A 27077-nucleotide genomic window follows, 5' to 3' on the forward strand; every position below is an offset into this window, starting at 1 on the left:
GAGAACTGGTGGTCCCGGCCGGTCACACGCTCACGGTCGGGAGTGGACAAGCAGCCTCTTCACCGCATGGATGACTCGGACCGGCCTTCAGGGGCATCGTAGTTCAGGAGCTTAAGCCAAGGCCCCATGACCCCCCTGCGGAGGAAGTTGTGCCGACAGGCTTCACCGGTCTGGCGTTTGCATAGATCCTTATCTCCGATGAGATCGAATCTCATACCCGCGTCGACGCGCGTGGATTCGCAAACCGGACATCATCATTTCATTTCCCTCCAATCCCATCAGGATGCCCACGCCCCGTCGACCCTGCCAGTCGACTGTGGAAAGGTTTGGTGTTTGGTGTCCTTATCAGCCGTAACGCGTTGCGTGTCGTAGTCCTGGGCAAACCATGAACGACTTCAAAAGAATCCGGCGCCGTGGGGCGATGATCCACACACGAGGCAAGGTGCGCTGCGTCAACCGGGTAGAATAAAGCCAGCAATCCAATAATCTACCACATTCCCAACTATCATGTATACAGTAGTTTTTGCATGTCTTCTCAAAATGCCGTTCAGCTTTTTGTCCCTAATGTGGCGGGTTGGTGGCAGGCCGCGCCTTGTGTTATGCAGTGACGCGTCTCACGTGCATGCAACTGGCGATGACCGCATCTGACTCGAGGAAGATCTTCAAGACTTCAACAAAAGCCCCAGGTCTTAAGTTCTAAAAAATCGCTGGAACTAGAAAAACTTCTCTCTCTCTGCCTTATCAGCACTCGACTCGCCTTGAACCACATTTAGATAACTGAGCTGTTGTCGATCTCGTGGCACGTGGTCGTGAAAGATTAGGATAATCGACGTCGCGGCGGTGGCGCACGGCGGCAAAGAAGTTCTGCGACTCACAAGGAGCGGGACATCCTAGTCACCTCTCACTCTCCCTCCTCTTTCTCTCCGTGTCTGGCGGCACACGTACACCCCTTGCTCGCCATGGATCAGAGTCTGGACCAATTCGTTCAAGCTATTCTGATTGCGTACGATCCATTGCAAAGCGCACTGCACAACCAAGCCCTCGAATACTTGTCTGCAATCCAGCGGGATCCATCTGCCTGGCGTCTGGCGCTTGCTATCTTCGTAGAAGCGGGTCAAAATGGGGGACGAAAACACCCAGCTCAAGTACGGTTTTTCGCTTTGCGTGTACTAGATGAGTTCTTGGACAGGCGGTGAGTCTCGCAGGACACAATCCGTCGATGTGAGATGCTGATGCAGGTTGACTCTGCTGTCAAGATCTGAGCCACTAGAAGAAGAGACCTTTCAAACATTACAACAGGCTCTGCTGGGCTACATCCAGTCGGAATATCTCTTCGGCCCTGCCGAGTCAGAAGCCTCGTGTGAGTGCACCTTTTACCCCGCATACACCCCCCTCCTTGATTCTGTATCTCCTTCCCAGTCTTGCGAAACAAGTTTGCGCATACCCTCACCCTCTTCTTCCTCTGCACCTACATCGACAAATGGCCGACGTTCTTCACCGACTTCTTCGGCCTTATCCATCCACCTGAGTCCACCTCTTCCACAACCTTCAACCCCCATGTCTCTCTCCTCCTCTTCCACGTCGTCCTCGAGATCTCCGGAGAGGTCGCGGACCAAATCCTCAAGTCAGCTCGGAATTTCGACGCAGCCCGGCACGCACGCGACATCAACGTGCGCGACGCCGTGCGGGAACGAGACGCCCCGCGCATCAACGAAGCCGTCCTCACCATCGTCGCGGACGGTGTCGAGCGTATGGGCCAGTTCCGAAAAGACACGACAGGCTCCTCGGCATCTGAACGGGAACTTGATCAGGCGGTGGAGGTCGTCGACTGGGGCATCCGCACCTTCGCCTCCTACGTCGGCTGGATTGATATCAACCTCACCGTCACGCGCGACACCGTCTCCCTCCTCTTCACGCTCCTTTCGGATTCCTCGCTCGCGATCCGGCTAGCCACGGCGCTCGCGCTCACTCGGATCGTCGCGAAAGGCCTGAAAGAGCCTATGGACAAGCTGCAGCTCATCAAAGTTCTCTCACTGGGACAGGTACTAGAAGCCTTGGAGGAACGAACGCGCAATGAACAGGTCGCTCGGGGTGAGGACACGGATGAGGGTGAGGAGAGCTATCGAGAGGCGCTCGGTAAGCTGCTCAACGTGCTGGGTCTGGAGATCTGCAAGTTGACCGATGTAAGTTTTCTTGCGTCACTTTACATGCGACCGTTCCCGCGAGATAGCGTTCGCTCATAGAATCTTGTACCCGTTGATAGGAGTGCCCCGACGAGAACGTCCGAAGCGAGGCCACCCAGCTTCTAGAGCAGATCCTCCCCGTCATGCTGCATTTCCTTGCGGATCAGTATGACGACACATGCTCTACGGTGTTCAGCTTCTTGTCGACCGTGCTGTACAGCGTACGTACCCCGCCTTGGCTTGCTTGGACTTCCATCTCATAACATACTACAGTACAAAAAGCAGCGGAAATCCGCAACAGACCCACTCGAACCTTCAAAACGCTCTTTTCTGTCGTCTTTGCTGACTGTCATTCTGGAGAAATTGAAGTGGGATGAAGAGTCGGAACCGGACGATATGGACGAAGATGACCAAGCTGCATTCGAGGAGCTGCGCAAAGTGACTATCCGAGAAGTTCGATCTTCCGTCGAAGCTACTCACCATCATACTAGGAATTGCGAGTGTTCATGGACTCTGCGTTAGTGATCGACCCCAACCTCGTTACCGATTCAGTGCGAACACTCGCCCTCAACACCTTAACGGCGTACCAGAATGGAGTGTCCCTCAAGTGGAATGATGCCGAACTCGCCATATATCTCGTCTATATCTTCGGAGAGATGAACAAGAGTGCGTATCGAGAGTGTGTATATGCATTTCAATGAGCTAACCGTTCTATCAGGCGGCGGAAAGGGCCGTGCGGCGTTCTGCCAAGCTCCAGCTGTTGACAAGGACAAGCGAAAAGAGACAGATTATTCCGGGTACCCTCTCACTAGTCACGGGGAGATGATCTACACCCTCGTCCAGTCTGGCATCTCAGAATATCCTCACAAGACCGTAGCCATGCAGTTCTTTGAGACCATTGCGCGCTACGGCGACTTCTTCAAGGTCCGAAAAGAGTGCATCATGCCCGCTCTACAGGCCGTGGTCGGTCCACGGTATGCTGAACTTTTCGTCTGGTAAACCTGTTTGTGTTACTAAAACACGCGTAGAGGACTGCACAGCCCGGATTCAAGTACACGCTCACGATTGTACTATCTATTTTGCAAGTTCATCAAGGAATGCAGGAATGAGGTCACCCCGGAGCTTGCTGTTCAACTTCTCGAAGGCATTCGTGATCTCCTTGTTATTCAAGTGGAGTTACCGGAACTAGAGAACCCCGAACCACAAGACGTACTCACAGAAGCCGTGGCCGCATCCACCGCCTTTGACTCGCAGCTCTATTTATTCGAATCCGTTGGAACACTTATCTCCCTCCTATACAAAGCCCCCGACCAGGCTTCGTCGTTGCTGCTGTCAACAATTCGTCCGCTTCTGGACGACCTGTCCGGCAGTTTGCAGGCGGTCAAAGGTCCAGACGATGTCATGCCTATCCTCAGGGTCCACCATGTCATTATGGCTCTGGGAAACGTCGCAAAGGGCTTTCCTGAGTACCCCAGTCCAGTCCCGGAGGGATACCATGCTCCACCACTAGAGGTCTTTCGGGAAATTGGCCAGGCGATCTTGGTTTGCTTGGAAGCCATGAACGTTTTTAGGGTTGTGCGCGATGCGGTGAGTGTGTCTCCGGAGTAACGCAAGTTCCGACATTGACCATGGAACAGACTCGTTTTGCCTTCGCTCGTTTACTAGGAACCACAGGGTCGAACATTGCACAGCTCATCCCTCCGCTCATGGCCAACCTCCTCGCACACTTCGAACCCACCGAGTTGATCGACTTCATGAATTTCATCAGTCTGACCATTCACAAACTGCAAGGCGACTTCCTCGACGTACTTGATCAACTCGTTGGACCGCTCAGCAGCCACATCAATGGGATCCTTGCGCAACCTGTCACCGGTACCGACGATCAGGTCGTCCATATGGACACCAAGAAGACCTACCTATCACTCCTGACTACCATCGTCGGCTCGAAACTACACACCGTGTTCATCTCTGAGAGTGAGTCGAACGGAATGCCTTCCTTCGAAGAGATCCTCCTTACACATTGTGTGCAGGGAACAAGGGTCAACTTGAGATCCTGCTTGGGAGCATGCTTAGTCTGGCCGAAGATCCTTCAGACCCTTCCAGCGAAAAAGCCGCCTTCTCGTTCTTCGGGCGTGCCGTATCAGCGTGGGCAGACCCCTCCACTGCTGGTGGTGGGCAGCAAGTGTTTCCCGGTTTCGAGCGGTTCGTCTACGAGCGGGTGGTGCCCACTGCTTTCGCCATCTTGTCTCTGCCTCAGTTTAACATCAAGGACGGGCAGATCGTCGTCGTGAGTCATATTACCTATCATAGTCCTTCATCGACATTCTTAGCGGTTAAACTTTTTTTGAACAGGTCTTGCATGAAATCGCCAACCTCATGCAGACAATCTCGAAAGCTCGGAAACAAGAAGCCTTCGACTTCTTCGTGAACGTCTTCCTACCTTCCCAGAACTGGCCACAGCCCACCGCTATGGAGTTCGCCACCAAGATGCGCGATCTGGACCCCAAGGCCTTCCGAAAATACTTCACGGATTTTGTCCGCGCCTCTCGTGCGGGTTCATAGTACCCCTTCTCGCCCGTGCGTTCGTACCGCTATGTAACGTATCTTATTGACATGCCACGACCCCGCTCGACTCACGCTACGCGCCTCGCACTGCCATTGCTGTCCACTCGTACACTAGTCCATCCGTTGCCGTCATCTACAGCCACTATCTTTCGCGGCCTCACTACATTCCTTGCTCGTCCCCACATGCCGTTTACGAACCCCACTGTATCCACCACCACATAGCACCTGTACTCATGAGGCCCCTTGCTAATACCGTAATTGCTAGTGATAGTCCTCGCTAGATGACAGGAATGAACGTTGGAAGTTGAAGCCTACCGTGTCTGCTCATGAAGTCATCCAGCGACCCAATGAGTCGGCTAAGCGCGCTTTTGATCAAGCGCTTGAGACCTGCGCCGGTACCGGTGAACACGGTGCTGCAGCTGCAGCCACCTTTGTTCCTTTCCACCAATTTCCACCCACACTCCGCCCTACTACTCGCAATGAGCTCGGGTATGTCTCAGAAACACTCGCTTGAATTTGCGTGTTCTCAAGTCGTCCCAACCAAGTGTCTTCCCGCATGCGAGGCGGCAGGGCTCGAATTGTGAGGCGATCCACAGTACCAGTAAGGCGATCGTGTCTGACCGTCTGCGACAGAAACCCGCCCGCAAGGTACGGTGGGTTCTGCTCTTCGCCTCGCCGTCAGCTCTCTGACCCGCAGAGTCGCTTGCGGCACGCTAGCATGGGCCCGAGGTCTCCATAGACGAGACCTGGGCGAAGCTCTCGCGCAACATCATCGAGATCCAGAACCACAACGCGGCCAACCTGTCCTTCGAGGAGACGCATCGCTACGCGTACAATATGGTGCTGTACAAGTCCGGGGAGCGCCTCTACAAAGGGACGGCGCAACTCGTTGCCGACAATCTGGACAAGCTCGCACGGGAGTACATCATCCCTGCGTTCCCGTCCAATGCGTCTGGGGACCCGGTTCAGAAGGCGCAGGAGGGGGAGATGGTGCTGAAGGCTCTGAAGAAGGTTTGGGACGACCATACATCGAGCTTGGCGAAGTTGCGGGATGTGCTGAAGTACATGGTGTGTGCCTTTCGATGCTTGCCCTTCTATTGCATTGCCAACCATGCTCGCACTCAGGATCGAGTGTACACCAAGAATGCGGAAGTCCCTGAGACGTGGGAAGCCGGGCTGAACGCATTCATCAAGCATATCATCAAGAACCCCATCGAAGACCATGTCATCTCCGCGATTCTGACTCTCATCCAGATTGAGCGCGACGGCTACACGGTCGATCGGTCTTCCGTGAAGGGCTGCGTCGATGTCTTCATTCAGCTCTCTGTCCAAGCTCATCGTGAAACGCTGTCAATATACAAGCGCGACATCGAACCTGCTATCCTGATAGAGAGCGAAGCGTTCTACTCGAAAGAAGGGAAACGTCTGCTGGAAACCAGCGATGCGCCAGAGTATCTTCGGCGAGTACGTATGTCCCAATTACTTGAGATGGTCTTCGCTCAGTGTGGTATCTAGGTAGAGGCACGATTCCGAGAAGAGGATGACCGGACACATCACATTCTGACCACCCAGACGATGCCTCCACTCCGGAAGATCCTGGAGAAGAATCTCGTGTCTGCACATCTGAAGGACGTCATCTGTATGTCCAACTCCGGGCTCGATGCGATGATAGACAACGACCGTATCGACGACCTCGGGCGGATGTACCGTCTCTTTACGAAGGTCTCGGATGGCCTTCCTACCCTCAAGCGATCCCTTAGGGAGACTGTCATTAGACGTGGCAAGGAGATCAACGAACAAGGTGTTGCACCAGTAGCCGACGGCGCCGACTCCGGAGAAGACGAGGTCGAAACGTCTGCGAAGGGCAAAGGAAAGGCGAAGGCCCGTCCGGCGGCTGCGTCGCAAACGCTCACTCTTGCTCTCAAATGGGTCCAAGATGTCCTCGATCTCAAGGATAGATTCGATAGCATTTGGCAGCGAGCCTTCGAAAAATGTCGCGATTTGGAAAGTTGTGTGAATGAGGTGAGTGCTCTTTGTAGCCTACTGGTGACGGCCATTGACACGCCTTTATCAGGCGTTTGAGACGTTCATTAACGTGAACGAGCGGGCACCCGAATTCATTTCGTTGTTCATCGACGAGAACTTGAAGAAGGGTCTCAAGGGTGTATGTGCTCCCCCGTTGCACGTTGAACCATCGCTCACCACATGCCCCCAGAAATCGGAAACGGAAGTCGACGCTGTTCTGGACAAGACGATCACCGTCTTCCGTTACATCACCGACAAGGACGTCTTCGAGCGGTATTACAAGGGCCACCTCTCTAAACGCTTGCTGCTCGGTCGTTCCGTGTCCGATGATGCGGAGCGCGGTATGCTTGCGAAGTTGAAGGTTGAGTGTGGACAGCAGTTCACGCAGAAACTCGAAGGCATGTTCAAAGACATGAAACTGTTCCCTGAGACGATGGATGCCTACCGAGACTATCTCAGAAACAATGATATGGTACGATATCATCGTTCATCCACTGTTCTCGCTCTCATTCACTCATGTGCCGCAGTCACCGGAAATTGACCTGACTGTCATCGTACAAACTTCCACGTACTGGCCAACCTCGATCAATCCTCCCACCTGCACTTTCCCCGCGGTGCTCATCACAGCGATGAAGTCATTCGAGCAGTTTTACACCGGACGACATACCGGACGACGGCTCACCTGGCAGCCGTCGATGGGGAACGCAGACGTGCGCGTCACATTCAACGCGCGAAAGCACGACCTCAACATGTCAACCTTCGCGCTCGTCATTCTGCTTCTCTTTGAGGACATTCGCGACGACGAGATCCTGACCTACGAGGCACGTCCCGCTAGCCCATTGACATCTTGCGTTCTCCGCTCACCTCTCCCACCGCACAGGAAATCCAAGCCGCCACGTCGATTCCGGACGTCGAGCTTAGGCGGCAACTGCAGTCGCTGGCGTGCGCGAAGTACAAGGTGCTGAAGAAGCACCCGCCAGGGCGCGACGTGAACCCGGCCGACTCGTTCTCGTTCAATGCCGACTTCTCTGCGTCGCTGCAGAAGATCAAGATCAGCACTATCGCGTCGCGCGTGGAGAATACCGAGGAGCGCAGGGAGACCAAGGACCGGATCGACGAGGAGCGCAAGCACCAGACAGAGGTGAATCTGCTGAACGCCGCCGTCCTCGGATGTGATTGCTAACGAAGTGGGACCTCCTCAGGCGTGTATCGTGCGCATCATGAAGGACAGGAAACATATGACCCACAGCGACCTCATCAACCAAGTGACCCGACAACTTGCAAGTCGGTTCCAACCCGATCCTACGAACATCAAGAGACGTATAGAAGGCTTGATTGAAGTGAGCCTGATGACGATCACAAACCCTTAGTCTTACTGACGTTTTGCAGCGAGAGTACTTGGAACGCTGTGAAGATCGGAAATCGTACAACTACCTAGTACGTCGCTACACGCTCATCCGTTTCAAGACACTAATTCATTTTCCAGGCATGAGTTGTTACTTGCATCATGTCATATTGTCTTGTACCATCAGTGTAATCTCATTGTCGTTGTTATCAAAGTCTTGCTTTGATCGAAGTGACAGAGCTTCAAAGCATCCGAGAGATCCGCAAATAATATTAGTGCAGTACCTGATACCGTGAAGTATGTACATCTACAGGCCAGGCATCTATAGTTCATCACTATGGTGGTTGCCACCTTCTGGGTGGAACGCGGTGAATATGCCTGGGGAAGAAGGTTAACACAGGCACGGAACAGTAGGCTAACAGAGCACATACGCTTTTTCGCTTCAGACGAAAGTTCTGTAGGGAGGATCACGTTGTATTCTACAAATAAGTCGCCGTGTTCGAAAGGGTGTTCGAATATTGGCATGCCCTCCCCCTTGATCACTTGCACATAACCTACATAATGGTCAATCCTCGGAGATTCATTCAAAGCCGTCCGTAATTTCATACCTGGTTGTGTGACGACTTTACGCTTCAGCTCGACAATGTGTCCGTCTAGATGGGTGAGGTTGCGCTCGAAGCCCAGCAACGCCTAAAGGTGACAATGAGTGGATGAAATCAGATTCGTCACCAGAGTACGCACCTCCTCGACGGATATACTCTCCCTCCAGTAAAGCGAGCTCTCCTTCCTCCGCCAGGCACCCTTGTCCTTCTTCGTGCGGATACGAATGACGACGTCTCCGGCCTCCCAATCCGGGTTCTCGTCCGCCTCGCCCTCATACACCACCTCGTGGCCTTCCGGGACGCCTTTAGGGACTTCGAGCGTGTAGTGCTGTGTGTGATCCATGACCTTGTTCCCGCCGCAGTGCGCGCACTTCTTCCCGATGACCGACCCGCGCCCACCGCACTCGTTGCACTGCACCTGGCTCTGGCTGATCATCCCGGGCATGATCTGCTGACGGACGATACGAACGCCCTGGCCGTTGCACGCGCTACAGGTGTGGATATCGTCCGAGGACGCGGCGCCGGTGCCGCGGCAGTGGTCGCAGAGGATGCGCTTCTTGACCATGAAGTCGATGCTCGCGCCCACGTAGGCGTCCGCGAGCGAGACTTCGAACTCGGACACGGACGTGGGTCCGCGACGGACTTGCTGTTGCTGGTGGCCGCCGCCGCCGAAGAAAGACTGGAACATGTCGAACGGGTTCGCATGGTGGCCCTGCCCGCCCTCATGCGCCTTGAGGCCCTCCTCGCCATGCCGGTCGTAGATCTGCCGTTTGGTGGAGTCGGAGAGGACCTCGTAGGCTGCGCGCGCATGAGCGGAGAGAGCAGGGGGGCCTGAAAAGAGAGGCGGGCTCACCATGGGCGATCTCAACGAACTTTTCCTCTGCGCCCGCTTCCTTGTTCTTGTCTGGGTGGTACTTCCGACTGCAGGAGAGGTTTATGGAGAGGAGAGAGGATGGGGCTGAGCAGCGCACCTGAGCCGCTTGTATGCCTTCCGGATGTCCTGCTCCGAAGCTGACCTCGAGACTGGACAAGGTAGCGTCAGTCAGAGACATGCTAGGCCATTCTGGTGCGCGCCTTGGACTAACGGTCTAGGACTTTGTATAGGTCGGCTGCATGCGCGAGAAGAGCGAGGGAAACAATGAGGAAGAGGAGAAAGACCGAGGACCCCATGCCAGCGAGGGAAAGGGGAAGGAGAACACGTTAGGCGGTCTGCAACGCGCTGCGGGTGGCGGGACACACTGACGGTTTTCTCGATTGGGATGGGGACACGTAGCGGAAAGCAGTCACGTGCGCCTTTGCGACCCCTAACCTCGGGTTGAGGTTCACGGAGCGCTCGGCGAAGCGACGTCATTTAGCTTTCTCCGGGCCGCGACGAGACTGTGCAGCGCTTGGCGGTCGACTCATCTCGTCCTCCACGTCGCCTTCTCAACGTGGGGTGCTGCAGTGGGCCCACGACAGCATGCTTGCGTGTCTCCTGCGCGCCGCAGCTCAATAGTAGACATCGATGGTCACCGCAGGGAGTCCAGGATCCGCATGAGAAGCTGCGATAGCAGCCTGAGCATGCTGATCAGGGACCTCAGAGTCATGTATGTACTAACGTAGGCCCGGCGACCCGGTGGCACTCACGCATCCCACCAGCACCATTCCGCCCACATAGACGACTGAACAGGGCGTAGGGTTAGCCGAGAGCCTGTCCCCGTATTTGCTGCAGCACTATTGAGCGATCCGATGCTCGAAAGCATTGAATGAGGGAACGAATGCCGATGGTTGAGTTGTGGACAAGCGATAAGATAATGATGCGGTTCCTTTCTGGGTAGGCGGCCGTCAACTGGCGGCTCCGCGCCTCCGCATATAATAAGCGACCGTCCCCATGCACACCTCCTGACCCTCTCTCCTCTGCTCGAGTGCCGGTCCAGCACTCACATCGATGCCCATGGATCCCAACGATCAAGCCTATCTCTCCGAGGTCGACAGCCTCTCCGACTCCGACTGGCTCGACATCAGCAGTAGGGCCTCCGACAACGACTCACTCGCCGGCTCGGACGTCAGCGATCGCGAGGATGTCGACTTGCGTTCCCCATCTCGTCAGTCCCTCGCAAGCATCTCCGGCTCCCACCGCAGCGAAGTTCATGTGTGGGAGGGCATCCTCGAGGACGCTGTCGACGAGACCCCAGCTGCTGCAGGAGATGAGCACCAGGACCTCCCCCTCTCTGAACAATCTTTATCCTTCCGCGTCGCCGCCCTCTCCGAGGCCGCGGTAGCGCGTCACTCCGCCCTTGGAGACCCTGAAGAGGATCAGCGGGTCAAGGACGCGCTCGACCAGAGCATGGTCAGCACCCTCAGTGCGTCTCGCTCCAACTCGCTCAACTCGTCCATCACCCACTCCCGCGACCTCCGCCTCTCCTTCCCCGACCCCCTCACGAGCTCGACGCCGTCTGTCCATGACCTCAATCCGTCATACGAGGACATATCCGTCCCCTCTGATGCCGATTTCACCCCCTCGGAAGGCGAGACGCACACTCTACCCGTCGTTCACGAGGAGCCAGCGCCCATGGCCGCGGATTCTGTTACATCCCTCGTGCCTGTCGTCGCGCACGACAGCGCAGGTTTCCAGACGGAGATCCATTCAAGCTCCATCATCGACTTCTACATCGTTCTCTACGGCTTTTCCTCGGCGATGAAACACCGTGTCGCCCACGCAGTGCTCGAGAAGCTCATGGCGGCCACCCAATGCGGCTTCTCGTCGCTTCCTTCCATGAACGTTCCGTGCGACATACGCACGACATTGAGCGGTGGCCGAAGGGGTCATAGCATTGTGTCTATCGTGGATCGCACGCAGAAGGCAACGGGCGACAAAGAGGTTGGTGTTCTTACTTTGACTCGCTCGGCACTCACACCAACAACTTTCAGCCGAGCTCTTTCACCCCCTTGGAACCCCTTGGCTCCCTAGACCGACCCTCACTCGCCATCGTTCTTTTGCCATCTCCCGATGTCGTCTTGTCTCAACACACGCTGTATCTCCCCGTTCTCAGTCAACTGGAAGAAGACCTGTCCGAGAAGGCCGAAACCACCGATCGCCTGCTCGACGCAGAGCAGCAATGGGAGAACATGGGTGTTCCAGCCTCCCAGCTCGTCTCACGTGCCTTCACCTCCACGAAGTCCCTCGTTGTCGAAGAAGACGAAATTGAACGGGCGTCCCGCATGCGGGTTGCGCGCTACTTCAAGCCGCTCCTACCATGGTCGGAGCACCCCACAGGGTACAGCCTAGCCTCGCGCCATACTTTGACGCTGTATGTACACTCCTTCGTGGTACAAAATGTCCACTTACTGATTTCACAATCACAGCATTGCAATCCTCTCCATTGTGCTTGGGTACCTGGTCAACCGGTCACTCCCCGGTGCTATGACGCGCCGACCTTCGCCTACGATCGAGCTTGCTCGCCCGCTACCTGCACCAGTAGTCAATGCGTCCATTTCCAGTACCCCCATTACGACACCGACCGGAATGGCGCTAATTTCGTCCTCGCTCAAGGACTTCGCGCTGGCCGCAATCAGCCCATATGCCGTTGCTTCCACCTCGAGCTCCTCTGTTGCAACCAAGGCAATCCCTTCCCCCACTTCCGCAGCACCAGCCCGCGAAGACAAGGAAGCCGATGTTCCGTCCGAGTGCTCCTGCGGTTGCGGCCTGATCACCTGGCCGGACAAGTTCAAGCCGACCACGGATCTCAGCCTTCGTCCCACCGCACAAACGCCATCGGTTCATGGTCAGACTTTCCACCCAGGCGAGGCGCCCTCGCTTACTCCGACTTCCTCAGCGCACGGCAATGACAAGGGCAAGGCGCGCGCTACGGACGAAGACAACTCGATCTATTCGCTCAGTGTGCGCCTAGCAGGTGCCCTGACGGAGTACCTCGACTGGAGCACCGTCTTCGCGCCAGATACCGCGGAATACGACGAACTTTTTGAAGCTCTCGACGAACTTGCGTCCTCAGTCGAGTCCCAGGCGGAGAGTATGTGGACGCAGTCCCGGGATGCGCTCACGGTCATGCGCGAGCACATCCGCACGCGCAACGAGCGGGCGCGCTGCCGTGCCAAGGAGCTTCGCGCCGCGGGAGAGCGCTTGATCGAGACGGTTCGCGGCAATGTGGCGACGGCACGCGAGAACGCAAAGGGCATGCGGGAGCGTGTGCTGGAGCGTGTGCGCGAGCACAGCGAGCACGCTGCCGCTCGCCATCGGTCGTCCTTGCGCTCGCAGCGACGCGAGCGGCGGCGGCGGGTGACGCGATGGGAGCATGCAACCCGTGCCAACGCGCAGGTCCAGGCTGCCGAGTGACGTCTCGCGCGAGCTCGTCGATGGGACTCGAGTCTCGGTTTCTATCCGCGTCTTCTTGGCTATTTTCTTTCTTGTACTATGCTCTCTCTCGACTCGGTCTCTACTCTCTACCATCTGCGCAAGGCGCACACCACCGACTAGTTGCTGCAAGTATGCATGTATGTTTGTACCATAGCACATATGGGGACGAGAGGGGAGTATGGATTACAGTATGTTCACATGTCTATGCGTGAGCGGGGAGTGGCTGAATATAAGGTGTGAGGACGACGAGAGCGCGTGCCCAGAGTCACAGGAACCTGGAGCGTTTCGCGAGGAAGTAGTAGGCAAGTAGTAGGCGACTCCCGTAAGGAGACCGCCAACGTACGTATTGCCCGCAGAATCGAAAGTCTATAATTGGGGGGAAATGGTCGCATTTCTCGCCAGCGAGTGTCCCTGAGATATCCTACTCGGTTGGCTGTGAGCGAGGCTGTATATTGGCACTCAGTGCTCAAGTAATTGATGAAACGCGCACCACGTGACGGCGACAGTGGTCACGTCACGCGTTGACCACTCCGTGCGCAGCCACCGATGTGCTCGATCTCACACCGCTCATACCCTCCGCCTCTCTCGCTCATTCCTCTCCATTCCCCCTCAACCGCCACTCACATCCTCATGCGCCAGCCACTGAACCCGTATGGCTGCCTGAGCCCAGAGCCGTCCAACAACCCGTTCATCGACCACTCCGCCAATGCCGCGGCCCGCTTCCCGGACATCACCGGCTCCGACAACCCCGCCACTGCACCCCAGTTCACGTCCTGGATGAACAAGCCGTCGACCTCGAGCCTGAACACGAACCCGTACGTCTCCCCGGGCCCGGGCCCTATGTCTCCACAGGGGTATGGCCAGGGGTACGGCCAGCAGCAGCCGCAGGCCAACGGCTGGGGCCAGGGCTCGGGCTTTGGCCAGGTCGGCTACGGCCAGCAGTCGTTCGTCGGGACGCCCCAGCCCCAGCCCCAACAGCAGATGTCATCCGGGATGCCGTTTCAGCCATCGAGCTCGTTCGGGCAGCAGCTCCACGCACATGTCACCGGCGCGTACGGCCAGCAGCAACAGCAGCAACAGCCTCAGTACTCTGGCTACCCCCAGCAGCAGCAACAACAACCACAACAGTACGGACAGCCGCAAGGGTACCAACAAGGCTTCGCGGGACAGCAGCAGCCCCAGCAGCAGATGTACCTGCCCGAGCTTGACCCGTACGCGGGCGGGGGCACCCCCGGGCTCGGCACGCAGGTGCAGTCGCCGGGGCCGCAGGCGAACGGATACCGCTCGCCGCACCCGCGCGAGTACGTGCACGCGCACAAGGCGGAGCTCGAGGCTTGGGACTCATACTCGTGGAAACAGGTGCGTTTGCCCACGCGAATGATCCGTTGTCTCTGCCTCCCCCATCGCCCGCCCGCTGCGCCCCTTCATCTCCATGTCGCGCTCCACCGCCTCACCGACCTCGCTTCCTCTTCCTTGCCTCTTTCGTCCCTGCGTCTCCATCTTGTTTCCGTGTTTGGCCGTCGCTGATCCTTGCTCTTGACGTGCCCCGCCTCCGCCTCCACTGCGTGCAGGTCCAGAACTGCTTTGACGAACTCAAGCGCGCCTGGGAGACACGGAAAGCCGAGCTCGAGACGCGGATGAAGGCCCTCGCCGGCGCAGGGCTGTTCACGGGCGGCGGGTACGGCGCCGGGCCTGCCCAGCAGTACGCGCAGCTCGAGAAGGTGTGTGGTCACCGCTCCCCATGTGTCATGTCGCGCTGTGCGCTGACGTTCCGGCACGCCCATCCGTCCACCCTCGCGCGCGCGCAGATGGAGAAGGAGGCGGAAATGCACATTGGTGCGTGGGCTCCACAGCCACTTCGGCCCCTGGCGCGACGCTGACTTGTTTCTACCAGACACCGTCGCCGCGGCTTCGTTCCAGGTGCAGGAGGTCTTCGCGGGCTACCGGCAATCCGGGGACGTGGCCTCGAAGAGGCGGGTGCGAGAGGCGATCAACGCCTCGCTGATGAGCTTGCCGGACCACCCTCAGCCCCTCATGTTCTGAGCGGCCTGTTCGACGGTGCGTACATAGAACGGTGAGCTGCGCGGATATTTGTCGGATGCACTGTACATTATGAATGGCTAGGATGTATCAACACTCACTTGGGAGCACGGACACTTTTGCTCTATACATGCCTTCTACCCCCATCAGTATCACAAGTAGTATATCGTCCTCATCGTGCTACTTGGAAGCCGTCATTATCATATGTAGCGACTGTGTTAGTGTATGCAACAATCAACAGTGTAATAAAGCGCAACAAGAAACTAAAACATAGATATACAGAGTCCCAGTGGATCATCACGGCAGGAGCATGAACCTGCTCAACATCTTCTCGAAGTCGACCGTCCCGAGCCCCGTGACAGGGTCCCACCCCTCGACCGCCTCGAACCCGCCGGTCCCGCACCCCGGGTTGCTCCCGTTCACGACGTCGTGGTACACGCCCGCGAAGAGGTGCGAGTACAGCGCCGGGTTGACGAACCCGACGGGGCCCTTGCCCGCCGCGCCGCGCGCGTCGTTGACGGCGGCGAGCATGCTCGCGAAGACCGGCGCGGAGGCGGACGTGCCGCCCAGGTTCGCGAACGCGCCGTCGAGCACGACCGTCGTGTTCCACCCGTTCGCGGCCACGTCCGGGATCCCGCGCCCGGTGCGGTTGAACACCCCGGGGCCGTACCCGGGGTCGTGCGCGGCGAGGAAGCGGGCGGCGGCGCGGCGCTGGTAGCGCGGGCGCGGGAAGAGGTTGCTGAAGCCGCCGCCGGAGAAGAACGCGGTCGTGGCGGACTCGGGCGCGGAGACGGGGGCGCCGACGTCGATCTGGGTGGAGCCGACGGAGAGGACGTAGGGGCAGGAGGCGGGGAAGGAGGGGGTGAAGGCGCCGGAGTCGGTGCCGAGCGAACCGTCGGGGAGCACGCAGGAGCCGCGGAGGGCGGAGGCGACGCCGTCGTCGCCGGAGGAGACGACGAAGGTCACGCCGAGGAGGCTTAGCTGTGGGTGGGGAGGGGATGTGGGCGGGCAGCCGAGAAAGGAAGGGACGGGAGGGACGCACCTTGGCAAACTCAGCACAGGCTTGTTGCGAGAACGGGGCCTGACCGAAGAGGTCTTCCACACCGCCATAGGAGATAGAGACGACATATGCGGGAGGGGGCTTGTTGCCGCAGTCGAGGTTCGGGTACGTCTCGGTCGCGTTCTTGAAGTCGCAGAAGGAGGCGTCGAAGCCGGCAAGCATGGCGTCGAAGGGATCTTCGCCGCCGAGCTGGTACAACTGAACTTGTTGCTCTGGAGGCGTCAGGCCCATGACGAGCATGAAGTCCATGTTGGACTCGCCGATGTCATTGATATCGGTCTCCGAGAAGTTCGTATGGCCTGGTAAGGTTTCAATGAGCTGAAGGCTTGGTTCAAGGCGCACTTTATAACTCACCCCCATCAAAGCTGACCAGCGTGGGCTCCTGTCCAACCCGTCCGGGAGCAAACTTCTTAAAGAAAGTAGTTAGGTCGTCGGGTAGATACGTCTGGCCTTCGAGTTCAACTAGGCGTACTTCGATTAGCGGCGAATTGTACGCGTGTATTCATGCGCCCTCACCGACAGCGATTGAGTTGTGTTCCGGATCTTGGAACGTGTAGTTAAAGTTGTACAGAGCGCGGATGCAGTCCGGAAACACGGTCACGTCGCAGTTCGCAAGGTCCTCCATGGAGGCCATGGCCTGCATCATCCGGGTGAATCAGTCCAACTCCTTTGCAGCGAGGAATGGGACATACCTCCATGGGACGCTTGGTGCGTTTTCCGCCGCCCACCCTGCCAATCCCGCCCGCCGGACCTGCGGGCGTCTTGGGGGCGCGCTTTCCGAAGGCAGACCCGGGAGCGCCGAGCACAGTGATCCCGCCGAATTGGACGGTGGGGGTGACGACCTTGACGTGTTCCGCGATGTGCTCGGGCAGATGGTAGCCATGGTGGCACGCGACGTGCTCCTCGCCGCTCTCCTCATGGCCGTACACGTAGTACTTGGCCGCAAAGAGGCGCTCCGCGTCGGCGACGGACAGGTCGACGCGGAGGTGGACGCCGTCCTGGCTGAGGGCGGGAGCGATGCCCTCGGCGGCGAGCCATGCACGAACAGCGTCGACGGACGCGTCCGCGGGGCGGAACGTCTCCTTGACGCGCGCAGCGGTCCAGTGACGGCCGTAGTTGGGGGAGTCCGGGTCGGCGATGTCGAGCAGGAAGTCGTCGAGGAGGTGGAGATTGGACTGCTGCAGAGAGATCCTGAGAGGGAGGGTCATGTCGGGGTCCGCACGGCGGCGTAGGGACCAGCCGGGGGGAATGGAACCGCGCTCATGGAGGACGTGGCGGGAGAGGAGGGGGCTGGAGCGAGTGGATGCCGCGGATGTGGAGGCGAGGGTGCTGACGAGAGCAATTATCAGACCAAGAGGAGCAGACGAGAAGAAAAGCATGGCAGGGCGGCGGAAAAAGAAGCAAAAGAGGACCGTCCCGAGAGAGCAGAGAAGCAGAGGACGGGGTCGCGATGTTATATCGCATGTTCATACGCGCGGTGAGTTCCGCGGACCGAGTTGGGACAGCCATCATGATAGTCTCCGCTCCGTGCTACCCGACGCGCGGTGTAGCAGATCAAAATGGTTTCCACGGTTTCTTTCCTGCGCGCACCCGCGCACATCCACGTTCACAGCCAGTTCACAGCATCAAACCACCCAATTGCAACATGGCCGCTCCCGTCGGAAGCTATGACAGCTGCATATGTCGCATGCACTGCACCAGTGAGCCCTTTTCCGTTCCTAATCCAATGCACCCACCACAGCATCGCTTGCCAGAAGGTTTAAAAAAGGATACTTACATGAAGTTCACCTCGCGGTTCTGCCACCTTCGGGCGCGGAAAAACGCCGCCGGGGCCGAAACGGGCGTCGCGGACTCGACGCCGCTGGACTGTGGCAAAGGTTAGCAGGGCGATGGGAAGAAGGAAGGGGAGATGGACAGAGTGGAGCCAACGGAGGTAACGTACGGGCAGCTGGCCAGGAAATGGAGGTTAAAGCTGCCAACGTGTTCTGAAAACCTCCCGTTCGACAGAAGGCATTTGCCCTGCTTTCCGGAAGCGACATCGTCCATATGAATGCCTGTCAAGCAGACTAGGTTGGTGACAGACGGCCATCAACAGTGGCACATGAGCATGTATATTCTCGTATGAAGTTCAGCACACCTTGCCGAACTTGTTGCGGGTCGACCTGTATATGGACGGGACCTTATAGGTGTCATATGGCACAGACACCACGTACGCCGCAGGCCGTTTTTTGCTGCAGTTGGTGGCTTCGAGATCCTCGTTGGCCGTCTGTGCCAGCGATCGCAGCGTGATCGAATCCAAACAGCTCGCGCATACACTTCGGAGTGACGCGTTCGACGGGAGTGTGTCGGGTCTGCAAAAAACGCTTGTAAGCCTTGTGTAAGCACGCATCCCAACTGCACCTTTCAAAGCTTCGTTAACACCTTCCCCACGTGGCTTACACAACCTTCGGATGGCCTCGCGAGGGATACTGCAGTAAGCGCCTGTGCACAAACTCGGTACTCTACATACTACGCACGGCTGTAAAGCTTGTAGGCCCTCCGTACACTCCCGCTCATTGACTCGAGGGCTGGTCGGTGAAACGCACAGAAGAGTGGCGCTATGAAATTGCAATAGCAGGAGACAAAACAGCGGCCACCAACAGCGTCAGGTCCTCCATTCCTGGAACACGAGCCTTGCGTAAAAGCATAGAACTTACCATGTTCCGAGTCTAACTCCAGGACGCGTCTAAGACAGCCCGAACGGACCCGGGGCACGCTATGAGTTGCTCGTTCCGTCTTGCTCCGGGGAAACAGGTTTCCAGACACCCTTAGTAGCGTGCATGACCTCATACAATTGACCCAGTTGCTCGCCGGACATCTGTGCAGTGCGTACCACGTCAGAAAGGCCGGAAAGCTTGCATTGACGGGGTACCTTCTCGAGAGTAGTGGGGTCGAGCGGCTTGCCTTTGAACGCCCTAGCCCCGCCCGGACCCGCGGGTAATTGGTCAAGGTACACCTTCCACTGCGACAGAAAGCTGATGATGTGTACTTTGTTGTCGGTCGTCCTGTGTCTCCGGAACTCTACCGGTGCCCAACGTGTCAGAGGAGTGCGGGTGGGCGAGGACGACCAAGGCACTGACCAGCCTTCACATAGTCGTCCCCGAGGGGGCGCATCTCGTAAGGAAGGTGTCTGTGAGCGCGAAGTAACCTACGGTACAGTCTGCAGGCGCATAAAATCAGACAGCGATACATATAAGTCATGGACGGTACGCACGGCAGCGGGGGTAGGAGCATGGCACTCGCTTCTCGCAAGTTTAGAGGCTGCTTTGAGACAGACTCTGCAAGGCGTACTGCACTAGTTCGCAACATCTTGATGGGATGTAAAAGGGGTTAAGCTTGTGTATGCGCCTGCGGGACCAGCAGAAGAACCGAGGGGAACGAGGCCAACACGGTGCAGAAGGTCGGCCAGAGGAAGACTGAGCGCTCGCTGTGTTCTCTGTTTACTCCTCAACCACGCCCTCACGCACGCAGCTGTGCATGTTGCCCAGCTCGATAATCTGCCAGCGACATCTTGCGATTCTTGCGCCTTAACTCGGCTGACCAGCGATCTCATTGCTCGAAATGTCGAAGGCGGAACCCACGCGGGCACAGCTGTCGTCGAGGTTGTCCTACCAGGCCAGGGTGCCTGCCTTCCTGGCACGAATGAAAGGACTGGAGTCTGGGAGGCGGCGGGCTCGGTGATGATGAATACGATGATGACGAGTTCGAGGACGACGGTTCTGGACGCCCTCCGATTCCCCGCCGACCGGCCATCCCGACACGCCCAGACGACGAGCAGGGGAGTGCGGACGAGGACGACGGGGACGAGACGCCACAGATTGTGGTTCTGAAGGAAGGGAAGCATCTCTCGCGGCGGAAGGTCGAGAACGAGAAACGTAAAGGTGCGTCTGTGTCTGACATGCGTTCTGGATGCCGGCTGAGGCGGGGACTCTGGCTTTCAGCCAAGGGATTGCCTCCGCTGGCCTGAACACGATGAAAAGGACGAGAAGACCAAGGAGGAAAAGACGAAACAGAAGGATACGACAAACGCGATAACGCAGGGCCTGTCATTCTCTTCTGGAGCTGCGAAGGGCAAGTGCACCAAACGCAAAGCGGTGGGCGATGGACGTGATGATGCAGTCAAACCAGCCTCCTCGAAGGGTGGCAAGAAGAAGTTAAAGAAGCAGCACAAAAAACTACTCTCGTTTGACGAAGATGCATGAAAAGCGGATGGCCGGGGTTCCCGCTAATCATAGGCTCGAGTTGCGTCTACGTGAGTACACAACACAACTACATGCACAATCGATCCACGTCTTACATTTTCCCCCACAGGGTAGATTTTTGGCCTCGTACCGCGTACTGTCATCCATACTCAGCGCTTTGCCCCCCGCCCCTTCGACTCATTCCTAGCCATGTTTGTGCAACGGAGGCTTGAACTGGGATGCCGCTGCGATGTGGCGATCGCTGTTTTCGAGACTTTTCATCGACTGGTTCGAGGCAAGCCCATTCCTCACCCTCCCACACCCGTCTGTCTCTGACGATCTCTTCCCCACGAAGGACCCATCTAAATATACACAGGCAGGATGTTCACCGTCGCGGTCTTCATTCCGGGGAGGTGTCGATGTACGACGCGATGAGTCGACGAACGTCCAGGGGGGTCCGTGTGTCCTCACGCTTCACAGCGCGCTCACGCCAAGGGTATGATAAATCCGCACAAGGCCCTTCAAGATACACCATTATCCCATCGTCACTTCTTCATTCCGAGCCTCCTAGCCGTCCGTTTTAGGAATCGATTTTGCGTATGCATTGCAGGGGTCAATACGAACCTCAGGCGGTCAACGGGTTCGCTGGCCGTCCACCCGGGGTCCTCTCCTGTAGCCTCAGGCAACTTCCCCCTGCCCGTTTGGCACTCACCTATCCAATGTTTGTGTCATCGTCACCCCCTTGTGCCCAAGTAGGCAGGATGCAAATTATTGCTTACGCATATACTCACATTCCCTTCGTTTTACTCGCGCAGAACACTAGATATCTCACTCCCTTGAGCAGCCGTAGTCTCAAGTATCCTGGCTTGCTGACTACTCGGATAACACCCACTTCACGGGCGACTGTGTCCACCACCGTCTCTCTGCAGGATGGAGCTTCCCAGCTCTCATATACTCGGCCCTATCCGTCGCAGTTTGACCCTTGCTGTCCGACGACTAGTCTGCTAGGGCTAAGTGGGGCTGACATCGCAATGGAGACGGTGTTCGTATGGCGGAAAATACTGGAACACGGCGCTCAAAGAGAGCCATAAAGGCCCAACTGAACCACGACGAACGCCAGTGAGACGCAGCGTATCCCTTGCTCTCCAAAGCTCTTACCCCATACATCCCAACAGCAATGTTCTCCTTCACCCTCGTCGCCGCAGCCCTTGTGGCCTACGCCCACGCCAACCCCATCGAGGCTTCCGCCTCGGACGCCTCCGCCTCGGACCTGGCGGCCGCGGCTTCATTCCCGAAGCTCGACTTCACCTCCTCCCTCGCGCCCCTCCCCACGAGCGCGGAAAACGGCACGCTCCCCTCCGACTCCTTCCAGGGCCCGTCCACCGACCTCGGGGAGGCGATCTTCCCCGCGACGCTGCTCATCTGCCCGTCGTTGAACTGCGCGAACTGCCTGTCGTACGACCTGCTGACGACCCCCATGAACACATGCTTTCGCACGACGCCGTTCGTGAGCATGGCGATCGTCCAGCCGAGCAACGAGGGCCTGCCATTCGGGGTGTTCGTGGGCCCGCCGGGGTGCCACGACTTCTTGAAGATCCCGGCCGTCAACATTTGCGTCAACGTGATCAGCGGGGGGCCGTTCAACGACTTCGCGCTCGTATCGTGAGCACGCGGTGAGTGTGTTTCGAATGGGGTAAACGGTGGTAATGGCTGACTCTGTTGATTGAGCAGCCCCTTTCTGCGAGGTCCAATGACCGACGGCGGAAACGGCGATCGTGAAAGAGAACAACGGAGTAGACATGGAAGAGGCGAAAGGACTTGTTGTGTACACTGTGCTTCAGCTTGTTGGGGGTTTGCAACGTGTACTTCATCGCGAGATCTGAGTGATATAAGGGGAGCACATAGACCGACCATAGGTCGATGTGACAGCATAGTAGTACAGAAGCGAAGTCCAGAAAGTCCGATAGGTGCTTCGCCAACTTTTTGTGCAGGTCCATAGGCTAGTCGCGAACAAGCGTGACAGCAATACCAATGACCGGAAGAACCTCTAACGCCCGCGCCAGCGCGAACGACCCCGTCTTCACCGTGTCTATTTCCTCGTCATCATCCACCTCGCGCGCTGCGCGTTCACCGGGTCTGCCTCTCTTCGCGTTCGCCCTCCTCGCGGCGCGTCGATCTTCTCCTCTTTTCTCGACTCGCAGAGCTGTACGCTCACGCTCTCATGATCTCTCGCCCTCGCCCATGTCCACTCTGTGCAATAGAGTTGGCGTCACATCAGCGGTCCGCAGGGAGAAGCTCTCGGAGACGCATGGTGGCGGGATGCAGTTCGGTGACAGCTACCAAGCGGTCTTCAATTACACCGTAATACCCATGTACAGCTGTTTCCGATATGACTGCCCGACCAGCTCCGATGATACGCGAGCAGCAACAGGCACGAACGCTCCGAAAATTTCGGAGAAAATCGTACAAGTCCCACCGCGCGGGCGCGACCTGACGCCGAGGACCGAGACGACTTGAGACAATGTACCATGCAGGCTCCGCGACAGCGCAATCGTGGAACTCAGCACCATCCACCAAACCTTGAGATTTGCACCGCCCGCGCGGTGATCGGAATGCCATTCAATGGGAGGGCGGGGAGGATGGAGAAGCGTCACGACTCACCTGCAGGCCGCTCAGCCAAGATTCTCTCCACAGTATACTGCCCGTTCAAAACGCGTTCATGCCGCCTTTGGATGGTTTGGTTGTCCTTGCTCGAGTCGTTCACGAACACGAGCTGTGGGGGCGAAGACCGGGAGGTGATCTGAGCGTGCTCCTTTCGCAGCTTCTTGTGCGAAACCCCGAGTCGGACAAGGACACGGCAGGCACGGGCAGGCAGCGGCGAGACCATTCGACGACTTCGTGGAGGTACAACGAAGGGTGGGGGAGGATATATCGTAGATCCTCGAGGACCGGGGGGCCGGGGAGCGACGAATCCGGCGGTTTTGAAGATGCTCTAATGCCTTGCAGTCGTCCATTCGTCGTCGTATGGAGCGTGTGGACACTCCAAGAGCTTCAGCAACGTCGATCTGTACCCGCGCACACGTGAGTCGGGCGGAAAACCCCTGTGTACGTGAGAGAACACATGGAAAAAGCGGACGTGCACGGGAGGGGCGGGAAGCATGCGGATAGGCGGGAGAAAGGCCCGACGTCGACTGTGGGCCCCGGACAGCCCCCAGGTACGCATGGACGTGATTTGAACGAGGTTTGTCAATTACTACTGACATAAGATACAATAGATTGACTGCGGCCCAGAGCGAATAGACTACTGAAAGCCAAACACAGACAGCAAACGTCTGTTGGTCTGATGCGGATGCGTGTGTTCAGTCTAAGCCTTCCCAGTGAGCTCACGTATTTTCGCTGCCCTCTCACGCTTTTAAATCGATGCCGTCAGCACTTGGTGGCCACAATGAAAGACGTTGACACTCACATCATCCACGGCCTTCTGTGCGCGCAACCATTCGATCTCCCTATTCTTGTCTTGCAGCATCTCCGTGGTCTCACGCGCGAAGCTACGGGACGCATCCCGCGCATCCTCGTGAGCTTGAAGGTCCGCTTGAGCACGCTCATATTTGGCGCGCATTGCGAAGAACTCGAGTTCAACCTTGCGGAACTCTTTGAGGGCTTTGGCATACGCAGCCCCGGCCTTGGCCTCATCCTACCCGAAGGTCAAAATCCGCTCCCGAGTACAGCAAACGGACACGTACTTTGATGGCAGACTTCTGCAGGCGTTGCGCCTCCACAAGCTCCCCCATGCCCACATCCAGAGCCTGCTGCTCGATCTTGCCCTCAGCCCTGATGATTTTCGCAACCTTCTTTCCTTCCTTCGCTGCAGAATGAAGTATTTGTAAGGATTTCGCAGGAGGCAGACAGAAACATCATCGACGTACCTTCGCTCCTGCTCAGCTTCCGCCGCTGCTTCTCCGTCAGCGACGCCTCCGCGCTCCGGCTCCGCTCGTGGAACGCCTCGACCGGCGCACGCGCGTGCGGACCCACCGTGCCCGCCCCGCTCGCGAAGCTGCCCCCGTTCATGCTCGCGCGTGCGCGCCTGAGCGAGCTCGTCGCCGCGCTCGTCGACCTCTTCAGCTCCCCGTCGCTCCCGCCGTCGTCGCCTTGGCGGCCTCGCACGATGCTACGCTGCGAGCGCGAGGCCAAAGAGGCCGCGCGGCGGAAGGGCGCGTCGCGGCGCACGGCCCCGTCGGCGTCGAGCCCGGGGTCGCGCGTGCCCTCGGGGCCGTGCCAGACGACGGGGATGGGTTCCATAGGCTCCGTTTGCGCGGTCGAGCGGCGGGAGCGGATGGACTGCGCGTCAGGGCCGCGTCGGGGGGCTTTGGAGGTGGACGCGGCGTCGAGGGCGGGGCTGAGCGGGTGCTTGTCCGACACGGGCGAGGGGAATAAGTCTTCGGGGTTATATGGGGGTGCCTTGCCCGCGACGAAGATGGCAGGGGGGTGCGCGTCGGCTGCGGCAGCAGCAGGGCTGGTGGCGCGGGCGGGGGTGGTCTCGCTGGAATTGTTCCAGGACATGATGGGTGCGTCGAAGTAGGTGCTTGTTTCGCTGGCAGGAGTGGGACGGGTGTAGGGTGTCGTCGCAGTCCTTTCGGCCATAGAGGGTTGACGAAGGATTGTGGGGGTGAGGGTGGTGGGGAGAGAGAAGGAGTCGTGGGGTTATATGCCCCGGGGAAGGGAGAGTATGTCATTGGAGCTGCAGGTGCCGTCGATCGACGAGCCCCTCCCACCCGGTCCCATATCCAGCAGGCTTTTCGCCAAAGGCGGGCCATGACGTAACGCCAACGCACGGACGAGCATTAACGGACCGCGTCTTCCGTCTTCCGCAACTTTCTTCCGCACGAGTCTACGCCCAGCCACCGATACCGCCGATCCGCAGGGCGGATGTGCCCTCGCTGAGGGCGTGGACACCTAACGATGCAGTTTGAAGTTGATGGGGAGACGAGTCTGCCGACCAGCAGAAATGCGCGAGACGCACCTTGGACGCATGTTCTTCCAGAACTGCGCTCAGCGTTATCCTGAATGCCGTCATATCTCATGCGTGAAATAGTACAAAAGACCAATAAGTTACCCGAAATGAGCTCTAGAGTAGGCTCCCCACGATCTCCCTCGTATCGTTCGCCAACACCTCTTCCCTGTCCTGGTACACGGCCTTGACGACCTCGTTTTCCGACCACCGTGCCATTCCGCTCTCGTCCGACTCGGGCGTGAGTGTGTACGTGATCGACAGCGCGGATAATGCACCTCCATAAGCATGCGAGATACCTGGAGTACCTCAGGTAAGCCAAACTCGCGCCGGCCGGCAGCGGGAAACTCACCGGTGTCGATGATAATGATCTTGCCGCCACATCGCGACACAATTTTCTGAACAGAAGCATGAGCGCGGGGCGTATCGGCAATGAAGAGGGCGGGTACGTACCTGGAAGTCCGGCGTGTGTCCCATCACCATTCTCCGCGTCCCTGTCCTTTGCAACACATCGTCCACCTCCTTGCACACCTTCTCTTCCGGGTCCAGCGCCCACCCGCGGTACCACAGCGGTCCGTCCGCGCCGTACATCCGCTGCTCGGCCAGCGTGGCGTCCGCGGGGAGCCCGGGGTATGGGTATGGGGGATGAGGGGCCGGCTGAGGTCGGTGCTGCAGCTTCTTGAGCAGGCTCGCGCCGAGCTCGTTGATTCGCGAAGGGAAGGGGCTGAGGTCGGGGTACGATGGCGCGAGACCGCCATGGCAAAACGAGATCGCCGCGTGAGAAACGGGCGACTGCGGAGACAGAGGGTATCCCGGCTCGCCGGGTGTGAAATCGAGGTTCGGTGGCCCGAGGAGCTGGTGGAGGGGGAGACGAGAGGCGGTGGAGTAGTTCGCTGCCCATGAACGTCCAATATGGCCGACTGAGAGCTCCCTTTGGCGGGCAGCGATGGAGCCAAATGTCATCAGTTCCGAGGGGTACACATACCTGCAAGACGGCGCGTTGAAAACTCGAGGAAGGATTGAATGACATGTGAAATACGCACCGCCAGTCTCCAATGGCGTTCATCCACTCGTGGTTGCCCAGATGGGAGAGAACGGTCCCGCCCACAGCCCGTGCTTGGTCGCGCAGCTGGTCCATCCACGTGTACAATTTGATAGTGTCGTCGCCCCTGAATGGTGTTCAGTCCGCAGCCGCAGTAAGTACTTCGGCGTGCATGCACGGGTGTCGGCAAGAAGAGACTGACCTGTCGATGATATCGCCAGTCTGGACGAAGAAGTCGACGTTGCCGGACCAGTTGCCGTGCTCATCCACGACGCCCGCCATGTGCAGAACCTCCTGCGCGTTGGGCATGTCCCCATGGAGGTCACCAACGGCGACTATACGCCGAGTGTAGGTTCCGTCTGGTACATGGGACGGCACTACGGGAGCGGAGGGTGTGGGTCGGGCGCTGTGGACTGCAGTGTCAATGGCGTCGATGGGCTGGAACGGTTGCTGGTCGGATCCCTGGTTGAAGTGGAGGGAGTGCTCTTGGTCAGGGTGGGCGGCGAGAGGCCATGTGAGAGGGAGGCCGAGGGCGCGGAGGTCGATGGAAGAGCGGTAGAGGAAGAGAGCGGCGAGGATGGGGAGGAAGATGGCGAGGAAGGTGAAGAACCGCGGCATGGCGGAAGCCCTTGG

General features: G+C 58.1%; 11 protein-coding genes across 11 annotated transcripts; 6 read left to right on the forward strand and 5 right to left on the reverse strand.

The window, feature by feature from the left end:
• Positions 1-959: 959 nt before the first annotated feature.
• On the forward strand, positions 960-4745 carry BXZ73DRAFT_38411 (ARM repeat-containing protein; the record flags this gene model as incomplete). Its single annotated transcript, XM_048018182.1, has 11 exons — positions 960-1192; positions 1257-1360; positions 1420-2183; positions 2264-2404; positions 2457-2621; positions 2675-2849; positions 2902-3157; positions 3212-3770; positions 3821-4157; positions 4214-4470; positions 4536-4745. 11 exons carry the CDS (start codon positions 960-962, stop codon positions 4743-4745), a joined length of 3201 nt encoding a protein of 1066 aa, XP_047883155.1.
• A 556-nt stretch (positions 4746-5301) lies between these two features.
• BXZ73DRAFT_38795 (Cullin-domain-containing protein) lies at positions 5302-8414 on the forward strand (the record flags this gene model as incomplete). The annotated part of the gene is made up of 11 exons (XM_048018257.1): positions 5302-5328; positions 5382-5396; positions 5466-5816; positions 5874-6212; positions 6264-6770; positions 6823-6912; positions 6964-7245; positions 7301-7598; positions 7664-7914; positions 7976-8113; positions 8163-8414. Coding segments are annotated over 11 exons (2550 nt in total), but the record flags the coding sequence as incomplete, so codon positions are not given.
• Positions 8415-8440: 26 nt separating this feature from the next.
• On the reverse strand, positions 8441-9890 carry BXZ73DRAFT_86711 (DnaJ-domain-containing protein; the record flags this gene model as incomplete). The annotated part of the gene is made up of 7 exons (XM_048024287.1): positions 8441-8496; positions 8550-8672; positions 8727-8808; positions 8860-9518; positions 9574-9641; positions 9692-9743; positions 9806-9890. The coding sequence occupies 7 exons, from the start codon at positions 9888-9890 to the stop codon at positions 8441-8443; spliced, it is 1125 nt and encodes a 374-aa protein (XP_047883157.1).
• Positions 9891-10653: 763 nt separating this feature from the next.
• Positions 10654-13053, forward strand: BXZ73DRAFT_86712 (uncharacterized protein; the record flags this gene model as incomplete). The annotated part of the gene is made up of 4 exons (XM_048024288.1): positions 10654-11580; positions 11631-12010; positions 12066-12918; positions 12976-13053. The coding sequence occupies 4 exons, from the start codon at positions 10654-10656 to the stop codon at positions 13051-13053; spliced, it is 2238 nt and encodes a 745-aa protein (XP_047883158.1).
• A 651-nt stretch (positions 13054-13704) lies between these two features.
• Positions 13705-15117, forward strand: BXZ73DRAFT_73357 (uncharacterized protein; the record flags this gene model as incomplete). Its single annotated transcript, XM_048021883.1, has 4 exons — positions 13705-14433; positions 14646-14795; positions 14883-14910; positions 14969-15117. The coding sequence occupies 4 exons, from the start codon at positions 13705-13707 to the stop codon at positions 15115-15117; spliced, it is 1056 nt and encodes a 351-aa protein (XP_047883159.1).
• A 294-nt stretch (positions 15118-15411) lies between these two features.
• BXZ73DRAFT_73358 (subtilisin-like protein) lies at positions 15412-17553 on the reverse strand (the record flags this gene model as incomplete). Its single annotated transcript, XM_048021884.1, has 5 exons — positions 15412-16095; positions 16157-16473; positions 16529-16636; positions 16691-16811; positions 16867-17553. The coding sequence occupies 5 exons, from the start codon at positions 17551-17553 to the stop codon at positions 15412-15414; spliced, it is 1917 nt and encodes a 638-aa protein (XP_047883160.1).
• Positions 17554-18929: 1376 nt separating this feature from the next.
• BXZ73DRAFT_38287 (ACN9-domain-containing protein) lies at positions 18930-19522 on the reverse strand (the record flags this gene model as incomplete). Its single annotated transcript, XM_048018158.1, has 4 exons — positions 18930-19031; positions 19086-19234; positions 19294-19373; positions 19428-19522. The coding sequence occupies 4 exons, from the start codon at positions 19520-19522 to the stop codon at positions 18930-18932; spliced, it is 426 nt and encodes a 141-aa protein (XP_047883161.1).
• Positions 19523-19774: 252 nt separating this feature from the next.
• On the forward strand, positions 19775-20415 carry BXZ73DRAFT_73359 (uncharacterized protein; the record flags this gene model as incomplete). Its single annotated transcript, XM_048021885.1, has 3 exons — positions 19775-19834; positions 19863-20094; positions 20135-20415. 3 exons carry the CDS (start codon positions 19775-19777, stop codon positions 20413-20415), a joined length of 573 nt encoding a protein of 190 aa, XP_047883162.1.
• A 1156-nt stretch (positions 20416-21571) lies between these two features.
• Positions 21572-22060, forward strand: BXZ73DRAFT_96162 (uncharacterized protein; the record flags this gene model as incomplete). The annotated part of the gene is made up of 1 exon (XM_048026998.1): positions 21572-22060. One exon carries the CDS (start codon positions 21572-21574, stop codon positions 22058-22060), a length of 489 nt encoding a protein of 162 aa, XP_047883163.1.
• A 1698-nt stretch (positions 22061-23758) lies between these two features.
• BXZ73DRAFT_38437 (uncharacterized protein) lies at positions 23759-24693 on the reverse strand (the record flags this gene model as incomplete). Its single annotated transcript, XM_048018190.1, has 4 exons — positions 23759-23803; positions 23861-24088; positions 24138-24259; positions 24321-24693. 4 exons carry the CDS (start codon positions 24691-24693, stop codon positions 23759-23761), a joined length of 768 nt encoding a protein of 255 aa, XP_047883164.1.
• Positions 24694-25519: 826 nt separating this feature from the next.
• Positions 25520-27062, reverse strand: BXZ73DRAFT_38109 (Metallo-dependent phosphatase; the record flags this gene model as incomplete). Its single annotated transcript, XM_048018123.1, has 5 exons — positions 25520-25701; positions 25755-25800; positions 25856-26387; positions 26446-26571; positions 26647-27062. 5 exons carry the CDS (start codon positions 27060-27062, stop codon positions 25520-25522), a joined length of 1302 nt encoding a protein of 433 aa, XP_047883165.1.
• Between the last annotated feature and the right edge of the window lie 15 nt (positions 27063-27077).

The sequence above is a fragment of the Epithele typhae genome (genome assembly GCF_022376455.1).
Source record: "Epithele typhae strain CBS 203.58 chromosome Unknown BXZ73scaffold_2, whole genome shotgun sequence".
Classification (NCBI taxonomy): Eukaryota; Fungi; Basidiomycota; class Agaricomycetes; order Polyporales; family Epitheliaceae; genus Epithele; species Epithele typhae.